Source organism: Dreissena polymorpha, chromosome 9, assembly GCF_020536995.1.
Source record: "Dreissena polymorpha isolate Duluth1 chromosome 9, UMN_Dpol_1.0, whole genome shotgun sequence".
NCBI classification, from domain to species: Eukaryota; Metazoa; Mollusca; class Bivalvia; order Myida; family Dreissenidae; genus Dreissena; species Dreissena polymorpha.
In genome coordinates this window covers 87,105,812-87,122,099 of record NC_068363.1, presented here as the reverse complement: position 1 = coordinate 87,122,099, position 16,288 = coordinate 87,105,812, and the positions used below count along the sequence as shown (strand labels likewise).

General features: G+C 34.3%; 1 protein-coding gene across 3 annotated transcripts in view; it reads right to left on the bottom strand.

The window, feature by feature from the left end:
- LOC127843600 (b(0,+)-type amino acid transporter 1-like) overlaps positions 1–16,288 on the bottom strand; it is a 48,594-nt gene that overhangs the window by 30,292 nt on the left and 2,014 nt on the right. The window contains exons 1-3 of one of the 3 annotated variants that reach the window (XM_052373285.1): positions 16,040–16,171; positions 4,486–4,623; positions 3,522–3,623 (exon numbers count right to left, since the gene is read on the bottom strand). In XM_052373285.1, coding sequence (XP_052229245.1) covers positions 3,522–3,623; positions 4,486–4,623; positions 16,040–16,064 — 265 coding nt within the window. In that variant the 5' untranslated portion in view covers positions 16,065–16,171. Of the gene's footprint in view, positions 1–3,521; positions 3,624–4,485; positions 4,624–11,875; positions 12,034–16,039; positions 16,172–16,288 lie in introns of those variants that run through there. The other 2 variants (XM_052373284.1, XM_052373282.1) reach the window with 2 other exon arrangements.

Below are 16,288 nucleotides of genomic sequence, written 5' to 3'. Positions count from 1 at the left end.
AATCAACGTATGTGCACGGATGTTACAGTGGTTAATGTTAATTGGTTTGTATTCCAGGGGTCAGTGGTTCGAGCCTTGTTATGTTTACTTGTTTCTTTCTTTAATCAATATTATTCTTGTATGTTGTTGTTTTTGCTAGACTATTCTGACCCATTGTTTACATTTATGAAGTTTAAAGCATTTAATAAAAACTTCAATACACGCGAACATCTGTGAAAAGGACCCTTTAAAAGTAAATATAATTTTGATTAATGCGTTCTGCTTAAATTGGTCTCAGCCTACTCAAGTCCTTCCTTTACGAGCGAAATGCTCCCTTCCGTTTAAGGAGAGTTTTGTACCCAAACTTGAAGGCTGAACGTTCGGACGCTCGGTTGGACGAACGAGAACTTTAAATTTATGTATGCCTCCGACAGTGTCTGGAAATCGGACAGTATAAAACAAGGCTTTGCATGTATTTGTCATATGTATTAAGAAAATCAATTTCTACAACACCAACTGTACATCATGTGTGCGATATAAATGTTATATCGCCCCATTGGTCCTAAAAGGTACCAAGTGACATCTTTATAGTTTTGAGAAAATAGCGTTTGAAGATTTGAAAGTCTACATCAAATTAACTTTAGACAACTCAGGACTGTAATTGTGCACATGGTTAGATATAAATACAACCTTCATGCTTGCAAAAAGTGAACATGTTCCAGTTATCAATAAGCGATAATTGATCAATTATGTCATATGGTTCCTTTTTGCATAATTCAATATTAAGGTGAACAACATGCAAAAAGGTACCATATGCAAAATTGAATCCTTTTTGCACGAACTATTTATGTGTGTTGTATTATAAAAAAGGCACACTAAGGTACCAACTATGACATATGGTACATTATTGCATCACACAAAACTGGAAAGTGAAAATGATGATTATACTTTATTAACAACAGTTAACTATACACGTTTATTAAGATGTGACACATCTGTAAAGGTAAACAATTAAAATATTATTAAGGTCGAAAAACAATAGTATTCTTTAAAATTTATCTTGCAAATGTCAGTTTTTTACAACAATGCCGAGAACCCATACTATCCACATTGTCAACATTTTTCACTCAATATCAGTATCTTAATCATCCGACTCCATGGGTACAAAATCCTTTTTCGTGCTGATCGTCGGTAAGGACTAGTAAGAACAATGAAACTCCTCAGGAATGATTTCTTGTGAGCATAAATTAACAAGGTCATTTTTCTTTTGAATCGATATTGGCAATTTTGTGTCGTAACAACGCTTTAAATCTGACTCACAAGTTGACCAAGTGTTCTGAACACCTTTCTGTTATCTTGTTGTTTTCTGTACTTGAAATTCCTGAAACTGGTTGTCCACTTGACCTTAAGCCAGTTTATTCTTTGTACAGTGACTGATGTTTTCAGGTTTGTACAACTTTCTTCACAAAGTCTTTGAAGTCCATGACATGATTGTATTTCATTGGTATAGTTACAAATGGCTGTGATTTTCTTACTAGAGAAATTAAAGTACACCATTGGGATGGAACATACACTGGTGTTACTTTTTTGAAACGTTTAATAGTTGAATGGACTAAATCGCATTCCATTTGGGAATGGCCTAAAAGTAGAAATTTGTAGCTAATGGCTCTCAGGTTTGGTACTTACCGCTACACTTGTACCTTTTGACTATTTTCAACAATATTATTGTATCTCTCAATTTATTGGCAAGTACACTTTGACTTATTCTCCTTATCTTATTTTTCTTTCGAATTTTCAATTTCTTGGCTTCTTTTTATGCTCCCCCAAAAAATTGGGGGGAGCATATAGTCGCCGCTTCGTCTGTCCGTCCGTGTGCCCGTGAGTCCAAGTGTCCGTGTGTCAGTCCGTGCACAATTTTTGTCCGGGCTATTTCTCAGCAACTAATGACCGGAATTCAATGAAACTTTATGGGAAGCTTCACTACCAAGAGGAGATGTGCATATTATCAGCGGGTTCTGGTCAGATGATTTTTCACAGAGTTATGGCCCTTTGAAATTTTCCATTAACTGTACATATAGTGCAATTCTTGTCCGGGCTATTTCTCAGCAACTAATGACCGGAATTCAATGAAACTTTATCGGAAGCTTCACTAACAAGAGGAGATGTGCATATTATCAGCGGGTTCTGGTCGGATGATTTTTCACAGAGAAATGGCCCTTTGAAATTTTATATAAAAACATTCTTGTCCCCCCAACTACTGTGCCCTCAAGCCGTTTCCTTTTATCTGAATATATAGTGCAATATTGTGACAAAAAAAACTTTGGGGAGCATCACATGTCTCCGACGGTTTCTTGTTCAATGAAGTTTCTCTTTGCTTGTTCATTTGCACAAGTCTCTTTTTTGTCTTAAGCTTTTTAACATTGAATTCTGAATCAGTTTAATTGATCTCATCTTTGTTAGGATCATAATTTTCACCATCAGCACAATCATCATGATCTGATTCACTATTACTTTGATAAGTTTCCTTTTACCTGGTTGATTATTTTTTCTACCAAGAGCAGCTAATGGAATATCTTCAGTAACTGTAGTGTCGGAATCATTGCCTTTTGTTTGCGTTGCTATCATAGGTCTAAACAGTTCCTCTTATGTAAATGAATGATAAACTTCATCGGACCAAACCTCGTCTTCTTTCTGTACGTGAAGCAAATACCACCATATAGTGAATATATTGATTATACTTTTTTTAAATAAAATTAAAACTTATTTCTGTAAAAACTGTGAAATAATATCTTTTGAAACGTTAGTACATATAAAGTATGTTCTTCTCCTGACTGCTCCAAGAAATATAGTACTACCATCCATGATAATTTTATAATAAAGAAATCAACTCTTTCAAAAAAGATGCAAGCATTATATTAATTATTAAGTTTTCATTGTTTTCATAACTAACTGGTAACATGTTTAAAGTCATATGTATAAAATCTCAGTATGTGTCTGCTCTCTTCACTCTAATAATCACCAAATGAAGGTGCAAAAACTTATCCCTCATAATTATCATCTGTTAATTACAAGACATCTTAGGTTAACAGGATAGTTTGATAGTGTTATCAGTGTCTGGAAAGTGTATTCATTGTTGAGGCAAAAAGTACAACATAAACCAATTGATTGTTACCTGCGTCTGGCTAGTGTATTCACAGTTGTGCTAAAAGGTACCAAATAAACACATTTATATTTTTTTTAATGTGGACACATTCATTTCATGTCTGCAAAAAGGTACCATGTGTCATATGGTACCTTTTTGCACAAACAAATGTTGCAATTTTCTCTTGGTACCTTTTTACATTGTCGTATATCTTAAGAACCTTAAAAGCTACAGCTTAGATATTTTTACAGAATGTAGATTATACAAAGTCATAATGAAATATAATAAAATGTCATTTTTGACCAAAATGTCATATGGTACCTTTTTGCACCAATGGGGCGATATTATACCGCTCCGAAAGTATTGATTAGTATCATCGTAAGGAGTGGTCGTCACTCACCCAGCATAGCGAGCACACCACTTCCGGTCCAGACGACCAGCGAGAGGCCGACCGACTGCGTCATGTCAAGGACACCCTTCGGCGAGATGAAGATACCGGAGCCTGGAACACACACGTTGATTCAACTACCAGATAAATTGAGCCGCGTTATCGGAAATCTGTTCTTAACCCATTTATGCCTAGTGGACTCTCCCATCCTTCTAAATTTGATCAATTTATTTCCATAATTAGGGATATCTTGTATATTTATTTCGATATTTAGAATATTTCTTACAAAAATTCCTTTAAGTAACAGCGCAGACCCAGATGAGACGCCGCATCATGCGGCGTCTCATCTGGGTCTACGCTGTATGCCAATGCCTTTTTTCTAGACGCTAGGCATAAATGCGTTAATGTTGTATGTGCGTAAAGTGTCGTACCAGATAAGCCTGTACAGTCCGCACAGGATAATCAGGGACGATACTTAACGCTTCAACATGCGTTTTTTTTAAAGAAGAGACTTCCTTTACAAGGAAAATAATAAAAGCGGAAAGCGTCGTCCTTGATTAGCCATTGCAGTTCGCACAAGTTATACAAGAATATGGAACTAATCAACATTCAGTTACGTCGATAATCGTTTCATGGGAAATTCAAACCATACACTATACCATACATATTTAAGCCAAATGATCGCTTGAATGTTATTAAGTCAGCAGCAGATTGGTTTTATTAAATGATATAACATGATGCTATCTAACTAAACGTCGCGAGTAAAAAATTAGCCCAGTAATCCCAATCAGATGCACTTTGACACGTTCCTAGTCCCTTTGAAAATCAATTTAAATGTAAGACCTGTCTAACTCTATTCAAGTTGTAAAGTATAAGTTTCCAACCCTAGGATACTGATGAGCAGCAAACAGCTGGTTGCATATGCCGATTGTCACTCTGCTTCTTAGCAGAAAAGAGTTATCAGACTGTGTCTCACCAATGATTGTCCCCACGATGAGCGATATCCCTGACAGTAGTCCGACCTCCTTCTTCAACACAACCTCGGTCTCCACGGTAACGGACTGGGCCAGGCTGCTGTTTGACATGCTGTCCGTCTTCCGCTGCTTCAGTCCATCTACAAGCACAATACACGCATTATATGAAGCTATCATTCCCACCTTCAAGCGATATAAACGCATTAAAGGGCGCTAAATTCACCATCTGGAAGCACAATACACGCATTATATGACGCTATTTTTAACCATCGTCAAGTGAAATACACGCATAAGAGGACGCTATTTTTAACCAGCGTCAAGTAAATTACACCTACTATAGGACGCTATTTTTAACCATCGTCAAGTGAAATACACGAATTATAGGACGCTATTTTTAACCATCGTCAAGTGAAATACACGTTTTATAGGACTCTATTTTTAACCATCGTGAAATGATATACACGCATTATATGACGCTATTTTTAACCGTCGTCAAGTGCAAAAGACGCATTACAAGACGCTAGTTTACCCGTCTACAGGCAATATAAGCGCGTCACACTATGCTAGTAAAATAAAGGAATTATAGGTATTTATTTTTACCAACCGCATGCAACAGGACGCTATCTTTCACGGTCTGCAAGCAACATGAACGAATACATGACACTATTTGCCATCTGCTAACAAAATAAACGCATAACAGAATATAACTTTTGCAGAATATAACATAGACGCTTTACAGGACGCTATCTTTCACGGTCTGCAAGCAACATGAACGAATACATGACACTATTTGTCCTCTGCTAACAAAATAAACGCATAACAGAATATAACTTTTGCAATCTTCGTGAAAATAAACGAACTACAGGACCACGCCGGATATGCGGATACTTTGATTACAGATTGCACTTCGATACCAGATAACAACAAAAGCCACGCGCGAGAGTTGAGTTCTTCAGCTTTTTTGCATTTATGTTCTGTTTATTTGGTTTTAAGACACGTTACATTGTTTGGTCGATTAATGGTATAGAACTTCGTTTTGCGAAGCAAGAAAGTCGTGAAAAAAAACAGTGGATTATACAAATGTGATAAAATTTCATCGATAATCGTCATGAATTCGATGATCAGTACGTATTTCAACAAAATAAAAATACTTAGAAATAAATCAAGAACGTGCCAACTAATCGAAATAAAATATAAATATGTCCATTAATGTTACAACATGTTAAATTTTAGTTGAATAACGTATTTGATGAAAATCAAATGTTTTAAGAGTCGGATGCCAAATTTTCATGGACACTTCTTTTACCGATCATCTCAAAGACAATGGCACTTCGATTCCAGATAACTCGACACTTTTTACCAGATATAACACACTCTATTTAGTGAATCAGAAATGCAGAATTCGCTGCGAAATACTGCTATAGTAAGCAGGCAAGAAATAAAAATGTATGAACTGACGTAAATTAAAAACGAATTACCGAAACATGTTCTTATCTCTTTGGAATATGATAATAAAAGGGAATGGGAAGTGTAAAGGGAAGTGCTTCCAATAAGTAGAGCTCAATATAAAGGGAGTTTTCCAATCTCTTTTAAATTTTGTGGCTACGCATTAGTATCGTCTTCATGATGCGATTCTAATGAGCACCAATGACAAAGGATTTTATGAGGTGTATTGGCCGCTTTAAGACCGCTTGCTCCCCTTATCTAGAGTCCTGCTATAAGTTCAATTGAACACAGTCGTGTTGATCCAAATGTTCCGTTGTATTTTCAATTCTCTTAATCTCAATTTACCACTTTAACAAGTTTATTATTTAGACAATTATTTTCGGTCGTCACTTGAAATAAATTACTTCAGAAATAAGCAGTTGAATCTTATTTAAAATTTGCACTTATAATATTAATTATATAAATTAATCGATATAAGATTTTTGAAAACGAACAACGCCATTGGTTATATTTTACATGTGTATGTAATTACGTTATGCATAGATTCAAAATGTGTCGGGCTTGACAATGCAAATTGATTCGTACTTCAAAATGTTTCGTAAGAATAGCCATAATATACATAAATGCATTTCAGGTAGAGGATAAAACTCGGTTATCAGAGTGCCCAATTTCTTGAAAGGCTCTGTTATCCGAAGTGCCCTATATCGGGAATCAAAGTATCCGCAACTTCATGAATACCACCTATTAAAACATGCTCTATCTTCGTTTATATTTCATTGAATACTATCGAAATTTCAGTATTTGAAGCACAGTGATTACTCTACATGCTGGAATATCAAACAATTTCTTGCAATATTTCTAAGTAGTTTTATTTTGTTGAAATGTTTACTGTTCATCCAGTTTATGCTGTTTTCCGACCGAATTTTCTATTTTTGGGGGGGGGGAATCTACCATTCTTCCGTGATGTTTTTCTTTGCAATAGAAAAGGATACACCATTTATAAACTCGACCATGCGCCTTGTCTAAAAAGCTAATCTTTATGATATAACTTAAAAAAAAACTGATAAACTTACCTCTCGCGCGTGGCTTTTGTTGTTATCTGATATCGAAGTGCCATCTTTTATCAAAGTATCCGCATACCCAGCGTGAGGACGTTATTTTAACATCCTTGAGCGAAATTAAGGCATCATATGACGCTATCGTTACCATCGTCAAGCAAAATAAACGCATCAAAAGACGGCTATTTTTAGCGTCTTCTTACAAAATAAACGCATTACAGGACGCTAAAATTACCACCTGCTTAAAAAAATAAACGCATTTACAGGACGCAATTTTTATTATCTGAAAACATAATATAAGTATTATAGGGCGCTATTTTCTATTAGTAAACAAAATGAAGGCATTACAGGACGCTAGTTCAACCATTTGCGTAAAATACATGCATAACATGACGCTATAATTACCATCTGCAAACAAAATAAACACATTATAACATGCTAGTTTTACAATCGGCAAAAACAAGTAACGCACTACAGGACTGTTCATACCACATACAAGCACACGAAAGGAATTACTGGGCGCTTTTGTATCGCTTAACAAAGTACGAACAGTACAGGGCCATCTTTGTAACTGCTAGGTATGTCATTCACCAACTCCGCAAAACATGAACTCATTCTTCATAACCAGGTTTTATATTTTGCAAATGTGCTCTAAAATTTGTTCTCACAAATGGTTGGAATGCAGAGCGATAGCGACATGGGGTATTGCAGACACATGCCTGTGTCGTTAACCATGTGCACCTAGACTCCAAGTTGGCAGACAAATATTGACTGGCTATTTACCGTTGTTTAACATTTTCTTATCATATATATATCTGTGGGACGCTCATATTCCATTACATCTCAAAACATTTACATGTACACATGTGATATTTAATAGACATACATTAAATACATTTTAAGCGAGATGTATATGTATATCCGTTAAACATTACTACGAGTTATCAAAACTAGGTTTGCAAAAAAGCAAAGTATTAATCAGGACGTTTAACATAGAATTTCTGCAGTTAGTATCAGCTACTTGACAATAAATGTATAATATTTTATGTGCCAAACATAGTACTGATTGAAATAACGCAGCGTTAGTAAACTTTGGACTGCATTGTTCGTATATATAGACCAAAATCTCCTATAGCTCATCGGCTCTCAACGTAAACGAGCGTGATCAAATGCGTCGTAGTGTTGTTCAACTTCTATGTATAGAATGCGTCGTAAACAGTACATTTTTAATGTCATTTTTATTGCCGTTCTTGAAGATATTAAAATAAAATTAACCGGTGTCCACGTAAGCACTCATACTTGAGAATATTATAAATCTCGTTTGCTCTAGATCAAAGAAGAAGTAGCCATATAACCTTTTTGAAATACAAAATGGAATCCCTATGTACATTTATCACACATTCTTCAATAGCCGACGGTGGCATAATAAAAAATATAGCATTTAAACACGTTTAATGATGACACAATGTTATATCTGGTAAATTTAAAAAACGGGCTTTAATTGTGTTCTTACGATATATATTATATTATATTATTGAAATAATATATAGTATGGATACACTGTAGTATGGCAAATAAGACTGTCTTGAAATGTTCGTAAAGCGGGGAGCACGTGTATACAATCATTAATGCCAAATCATTTAGAAGTACTTTTCGTAAATCAACCAATATACGCTAATTCGAATGTGTTACTGTGGCAGCATGATAAACAACAATCTGTATATAAACATAGACCGTATGTCAAATCATTTTAAGACAGTTGTATTTCAAATCAAAGCGTTGAAGGCACTGAAGTTGTTCGCTATTGCTAAATCTTAGACGCAACTCAGTTTTCATAATTAGGTTATAGCTCTTTATATCGAAAGTTTGAACTGAACACAACCCATTCAAATTTATAAAGAGTGTATCTTAATGCACAGGTCGAGATGTGTGTGCACTGTTTATCCTTATATTTATGTTAAAGAGATAACTTAGACAAAATAACAACAATATGTCTCTTTTTTCGCAATTGGTTGCTGCACTGTCAACCATCTTTAGAATTTTGGTTGCATTGCTAAAGAATAACAAGCCTAGAATCTTGTACATGTTGTGTTATGTGTATCTAATACTTTATCTGTTTTCTTTAAATTATTGAGCAACAATTTTGCCGATATGACATACTTTTAATGCATCATGTCTTGTTGTCAGCCAGAATTGAATCATTCCCAAGGTGGTCTAAACGATAGACTTTTATTCCAGGGGTCAGTGGTTCGAGCCCAGTTGAGGGTATTTTTTTTCTTTTATTTTATTCTTGTTTTTTTTTAATGTAGCTTTAAAGATCCAATGTTTACATTAATCAATATTAAGCATTTAATGACAAACTGTGAACAGGTCCCTTTTAGATGTTTACTAAAAATGCCACAAGGTAAAATTTAGAACTTTTATTAGAACACTTATTGAATGGACGCTTGCTATTACGTCATTTTGGCATATCATTAAATGAGTGATAATTCCAAACCTTTAAAAAGTGTTTTTAAACACCATTAAATGAGGCTTATATAAAATATCTGAATGACATGTATGACAAACGATTCACTATGAGTTAAAGCAAAACATAAATAAAAGATTTTTATATTTGTTTCTGATTCGATTAAAGCGTCATTTAATGACAACGCGTTAAGATGTAACTAAAGGAAATTTACTAAAGCCAGACTTTTTATAGGCCTTAAAAATGAGAACTGGACTTGGATTTTTTTATAGAAATAATTTGAAATGCTTAATAAACAAGAGAAACACAATGTCCCCTACTGCGCCGCTTTGATTTATTTTATTTTTGATATCATTTGGCAGGTACAGATAATTATCTCCCTTTAAATCTTATTACATCCCTTTGATTTGTTTTGTGACTTTTGACCTTGACGTATGACCTTGACCTTTCACGACTCAAAAAAGTGCAGCTCCATGAGATACAAATGCATGCCAAATATCAAGTTGCTATCTGAAGCCACATAGAAGTCATGAGCATTTTTCGAAACCTAAACGCAAAGTGTGACGGACAGACGTACAGACGGACGAACGGACAGACGGACGGACGGACAGTCTGATCACTATATGCCCTCCTTCGGGGGCATACACATTGTCATTTGGGGCATATCCAAAGTCTATCTCTTAAAATATTTTGGTGACAAAACAATTAAATTGCATTAACTTAAATCGTTGAAATGCGACAAATGGAGGCATATTGTAAATTGTTAAAATATGACCAATCGGATGCTATTTCATGAATGCTTATTCTCAATTGTTGAAATATGACGACAGTTAATAAATGAATTAAGGCTTTTTAAAATTATTAATTTAGGAACAAATGTAAATAATTGAATGAAGGCCTATTCTATGTTTGATATACATTGTAGAGTAATGGTAAATTACATACAGTTGATAAAAGGATTAATACAATCAGGAAAATCTAATTTGTTCCTATTAAATGGCATCAACCTAACTTCAAATCCTGAATGAGATAAGGGCGCTTCTAAGACACCTCAGCAAAATGAAAATCAAAGCAAACACCACTGCTCTTGGATGTATGTAACGTACTAAGTAATTAACATATCGTCACGTCACCTATTTTCGCCGTTCTCCTATTTTCGCCGATAACATTTGGTGCAATATAACCTATATATCGTCACGCGAGATTGCACAGTTGACCTAGTCCGAGAATAAACAACATTGTCACGGATGAATACACCGTGATTTCTTTTTAAAATGGACATCCGAAAGGTGAGAAATAAACAGATGAAAACTAACCTGCAACAAAATGCAAATTTACTTAATGCATGCCCTTTTTCGTTCCTGTTACTTCCTATGTTATTATTTAAATAGTGTGACTTTGTTCATTATCTTACTTGTAAAATGTGCAGCAGACACAGTATGACGTCACATAGGCGCGATATGTTATATTTTTGTCGGCATATGAAAAGCCCGTGAAAAATGCGTAATATATCTCCTTATCACACCTCATGATTTAAAAAGTCTATTTTCAGGCTCCTCCTTCGGAAAGAGGCAGCTACAGGGCCAGTTATTCACACGATGATCTGACAAATAGGTTCAATACGTATATTGAACAAGGGCTTCCTGTTGAGAGGGTTGCTAAAAAGTTCGGTATTCCGATAAACACTTTAAATTTAATATCAACCAGGAAACATTGCTCTGTGAGCATATTAAAACTATGGCTGAACTTGGCATGGGTTATTTTCGGCAAGAAACAATTAACTTAGCCTCTGGTTATGCCATTCATCTGGAAATAAGACAACAAGGGGAAAGGTTGAGTTTGAAATGGTTGTATGGGTTTTTAAGTAGATGGCCAGAGTAAAAGGTAAACAAACCTCAGTCACTAGAAATAGCAAGGACCAGAAGTGCCACTAAGACGACAATTGAAAACTATTTTTTAAGAATTGAACAATATATTATTTAAATATTTAAATAAATATCATTTGACAGAAAAGCCATCCAGAATCTACAATATTGATGAAAAAGGACTCAGTACAAACCACCTAAAATTGTTAGATCTACAGACAAGGCCTACAAAGCACAGGCGGTGACAGCTGGTAAGTCCCAGACGGTGACCCTTATTGGTGGAGGTAACGCTCCAGGGCAACAAATTCCTCCATATTTTATATTTTCAGGTGCCCGAATGCATGCAACCCTACTAGAAGGATCAACACCAGGAACGTATGGGACAGTGTCTGATTCTATATATAAATACCGGAATATAATGCATAACATTTTTGGTATTAAATTAAGTACTGGATAGATTTTTATCTCCGATAATTGAAAAGAGGTTAAACTATCTGTTGCATAACCCATATTTGTCTATTATGAATAAGATTATTCAATACAAGATGCTGCATACCTGTGCCATCATGATTGACATCCATTACTTTCTAATGTCAAACAATCCAAAGCACAATGCCACCCTAAATTAGTGATATCGTTCTTATGGTAAATATTTTAGTCCAAAATCATTAATGAGTCCGGCGCGTTATCTCTAACGCCTTATGAAGGCGCACTTAATCTGTATCTATACCAAAATGGGACAACACGGGTAAACTTTTAAATTTATCATTGCTGTTGAGATGCATGAGCGTTTGTGTGTGCATGCAAAGCTAGTTGGCCTTATTACAATAAATCCACCAAACGATGATCTAAAAAAATGCTGTTTTATTAAAAAAAAACTAACTGCGGAATGAGCTACACTTTGGTATAAAAACGCTAATCTGTCAGCACATTCAAAGTCGACACATACTAAATCCTTAACTATATCAGATACTGTATTAACAGTTATTTCAATTTGATCAGTATTGTTTGTTACTAGTTATCAGATGGGGAATTTTAAGTTGTGGAGATCTGGATGACGTCTACTACGTTTGCAATTAACGGTTGTATGCGTACGACTGTGCAAAAGATTGTCGCATTTAATAAAGCCTTAAGATGTCCTGCTTTCAAACTAGTACTCATAGCTAGATAACGATGACTGTTTATCGCATTGCGTTGGGAGCCCCATTTAATTTCGAAGTTTTTGTTAAACAGTGAAAATAACATCTTTGAATTTCAATTGTACTAACTTTTATCGAGTCGTTTTACATGTGCACGTGTTAAATGTTTAACTGACAGTTATACCAAACGAAGCCAGTGTTTTGTGACACTGTTAAATGTTGGAGATTTTTAGTTGGTCGCGTTAGCGGCCGACTAAATTTACATAGCATATGTTGCAAATCAGTATGTGCTTAGAAGAGTTAGTTACGGTAAGAATTGCAACTAACTTTGCTAGGAACGATTACTGCTGCCTGTCAGCACTGCAGACGACAAATGCTTCTGCTCTACTTCTGCAGTGAGTGTATATACCAGCTTGTAAGACGACATTGGCCAGTCAAGTGTTTATCATTGAAATCTGTACATATTGGCTGCTTTCAGGAAAAAACGGGGCTTAATGCATATTAAATAAGATAAGCCTGTGCACACTGATTAGCCTGTGCAATGCGCACAAGCTAATCAAGGATGACAACAGCGAACAACTTCAGTGCCTTCAGCGCTTTGATTCTTAAAAAGGGCCTATTCACCGATTTTGGCATGTATTGAAGTTTATCATTAAATGCTTTTTATTGATAAATGTAAGCATTGGAAGTATAAAACTCCAGTAAAAAAACAAGAATACAATTACTGAAATAAAAAAGTACGCCGCAATTGGGCTCGAACCACTGACCCCAGGAGTTAAAGTCCAAAGCTTAGACCACTTTGCCATCCGTGCTCATACAACCAGTGATGCATTTTATATTTTATATAAGCAATCATTGTAGTGTCACAAGATAATTATAACGACAACAACAGAACTCTCCAAATTATTCAATCGTTTCGCGTTGCAATTGTTTATAATTTTCAGAATTTTAAATCCTCAAAAGATGCCTATAATGGATATTTTAAAGCATGGTTAATGATTAGTATTACTGTTTTCTCACATATATCATAAATTCAACGAAAATTTTCGAATCTGAAACTTTTTTTTTTAATTTTGTCAATTTACCAAAACGTGAACAGGTCCATGTAAAATGCATTTTACACGAAAAAAAAAACAAAAAAAACCTAAACGTAGCGAACTAGATGGCATTAGCGCGTCGATACGGTACGGTCAGGTAATCAGCAATTTCAAATAAAACTTCAAAGATTTCAATCGTACATTTGTCACATATTTTTAATCCGCACCAATCAGTATAAAGTTCAAACACCGCTCGTTTAGGTCTCGTTTAGAAACTGGTTCTGTCTACTTAATTAAACCTGATACTGGGGCGATGCAAGGCGGAGGTTTTGCTATAAATTGTGTATCGGCTGTCAAGTGTTGATTTAATTAATATAAAAGTGTGGTCAACATTTGGTCATCCACCCGTTTATGGCAATGCATCAATATTGTGTTGTCGTATACAAATAAAAATGTGAAGGTGTTACAACAGTGTTAGGCTGATATACCAAATCTTAAATGGACTGGATGAAGATCACGAGATTTAGATCGATTTTCCCCAAAATTAATCCCTGCCTTCCATTTAAATATTCCAGTTTACTTGCATACGTCATATTCATAGTGGAAAAAAATCGGACATCCTGATATCAGAATATTGTTTTAAAAGTGTTCATTTATGTCACAAATCTCATGAATTTATATATGGAATTTAACAAATAAATATAACAGAGGATATTGTAAAAAAAGAAACATTCAACTTTCCATTAAAATGAAATGGGAGGCTAATGATAAACTGCATTACATACTATTTAAACCATTACAAATGCACAACAAATTTGTATTGCAACTGAGTGTCAATGTACCCTTATTACATTGCCGTCTATGGTCCAAAGTTCTTTATTTAAAGTAATTCATATAAAACAATATGAAATATTTATTATCAACAGTTAAATCCCGAATTTACTTCACAGCAATATGCGCAACATTATTTAGAGTTGCCAGTACAATTACGGGAGCATTAGGTAAACACCTTCCATTCATGTAATTTTGACCGTTTATATTTATTTGCAAACATAGCAATACTTAAATTTAACCATCATCACATAAATAACCGATAACATTGTGCAAATAATGCCAAAACAAAGCTGATAAAACGTTTCATAACCAGCAGAACAATATAATCACCAGCAGTGGTTACTTTAATAATTATACACTTTCAGATTAGCACCTACGGCAAATTGAAAATTCCCTGTTGACAAGGTTACATGAAACATTGTTCATCCTTCAAAACAAGAAGTTTGTATTGAACAAATATATATTTTATGATGTTGTTTTGCTAAGGTTAACGTATATGCCAGGGTCAAGCTCTGATATAAACGAACCTAAGACTAAATTTAGATTACAATTTTGTTACTTCTATACAATTAAGGTGTTTCACCTCTCTCTTTTAAGAGCATTGTACTCATCTTGAACTACAGTATTTGTACAACTGTAAACCTACTGAATATTTAGCTGTTTCTTCTGGAAATTGGAAGAGTGGATTTAGATTTCAAATACATCGTTGCTTCGGTACAAAAAAGTACTGCTACTTTGATTTTCAAATGAATATATAGTTTTTATTTACAACATGATGAAAGCCATATAACATTCTTAATTTATTTGCAAACAATTATATATTTAAACCTTTCATCTATTCTTCAAGATAAAAAGTATCCATGTGCATACTCTATTAGTTATTCAATATAAATAGATACTCAAGTTGTATTCTCATGTGCATCATGTGTTTTATGAAATTTTAAACTCAGTTTAGAACAAAAAAAAAATATTTACATGTATTGTTGGAGGTCCTCTACACATTAGTTAAAATTAGTTAACAATTTATTTGCTTGACATTATGCTAGTTATTACACCTAAAAGCTTATTTAATATATTCACGGCGAAACAAGTCAGCCTGTAAATTATCAACAATAGATAAACCCATATTTGCTTTTCTTGTAATTAAGGAGTTGTCACCGTGCATACAAATAACTTAATGTTCAAAGGGCAAAAGTGCAAAAAAGCGGCAAAATTTAAAATTTCAATTAAAAGTCTCCAGGCTTAGCACGGAGTTTAATAAATTATAAACATACAAGAAATGTTTTAATATGTTAAAGTCTTAAATGATTGCTTGCAGTACTTTTCGCATCAACATAATGTGAATTATTAAATTGAGTGAACAATCTGTCATAGTAAGTAGAGTAAATATTTCAATGAGGATCATTATTTTTTGTATCGATATGAGACATATGGTATTTCATTGGACGGAGGTTTATAAATATAAGTATATAAGATAAGATTGAGATAAGCAATATGGCAGATCATTGAATGGCGGAATCATTACATCATTAAGATTGGACAGTAAATATGGAATCAAAGGATAAAAAGGCTTATTCCAAATCATGAAAATTTGATGTACTTCAAGTTATAAATATCAACTTTACTTTAATGTAAAGTAATTGCTTTTACTCTAACCCATATTTGTCTTTTATGAATAAGATACATTTTTCAATTGCATATGGTACATACCCGTGCTATAATGATCTTTATTCATTAGGTTTCCAACGTTTTTACCGTTTTAACCTCTCTAATATTTAAATGTATACCAATATTCCATTAATAAATCCGCAGCACACCTCCGCACTGTTTTACTTCGCTTAAATAAAAAAATATTTTGTTATGGTGCGTCTTTAATTCCAAAATGTGTCCGGCGCGTTATCTCTAGAGACTAAAAAAGAAACACTTACATGTAATATGTATACGAGAATTGTTAATGTG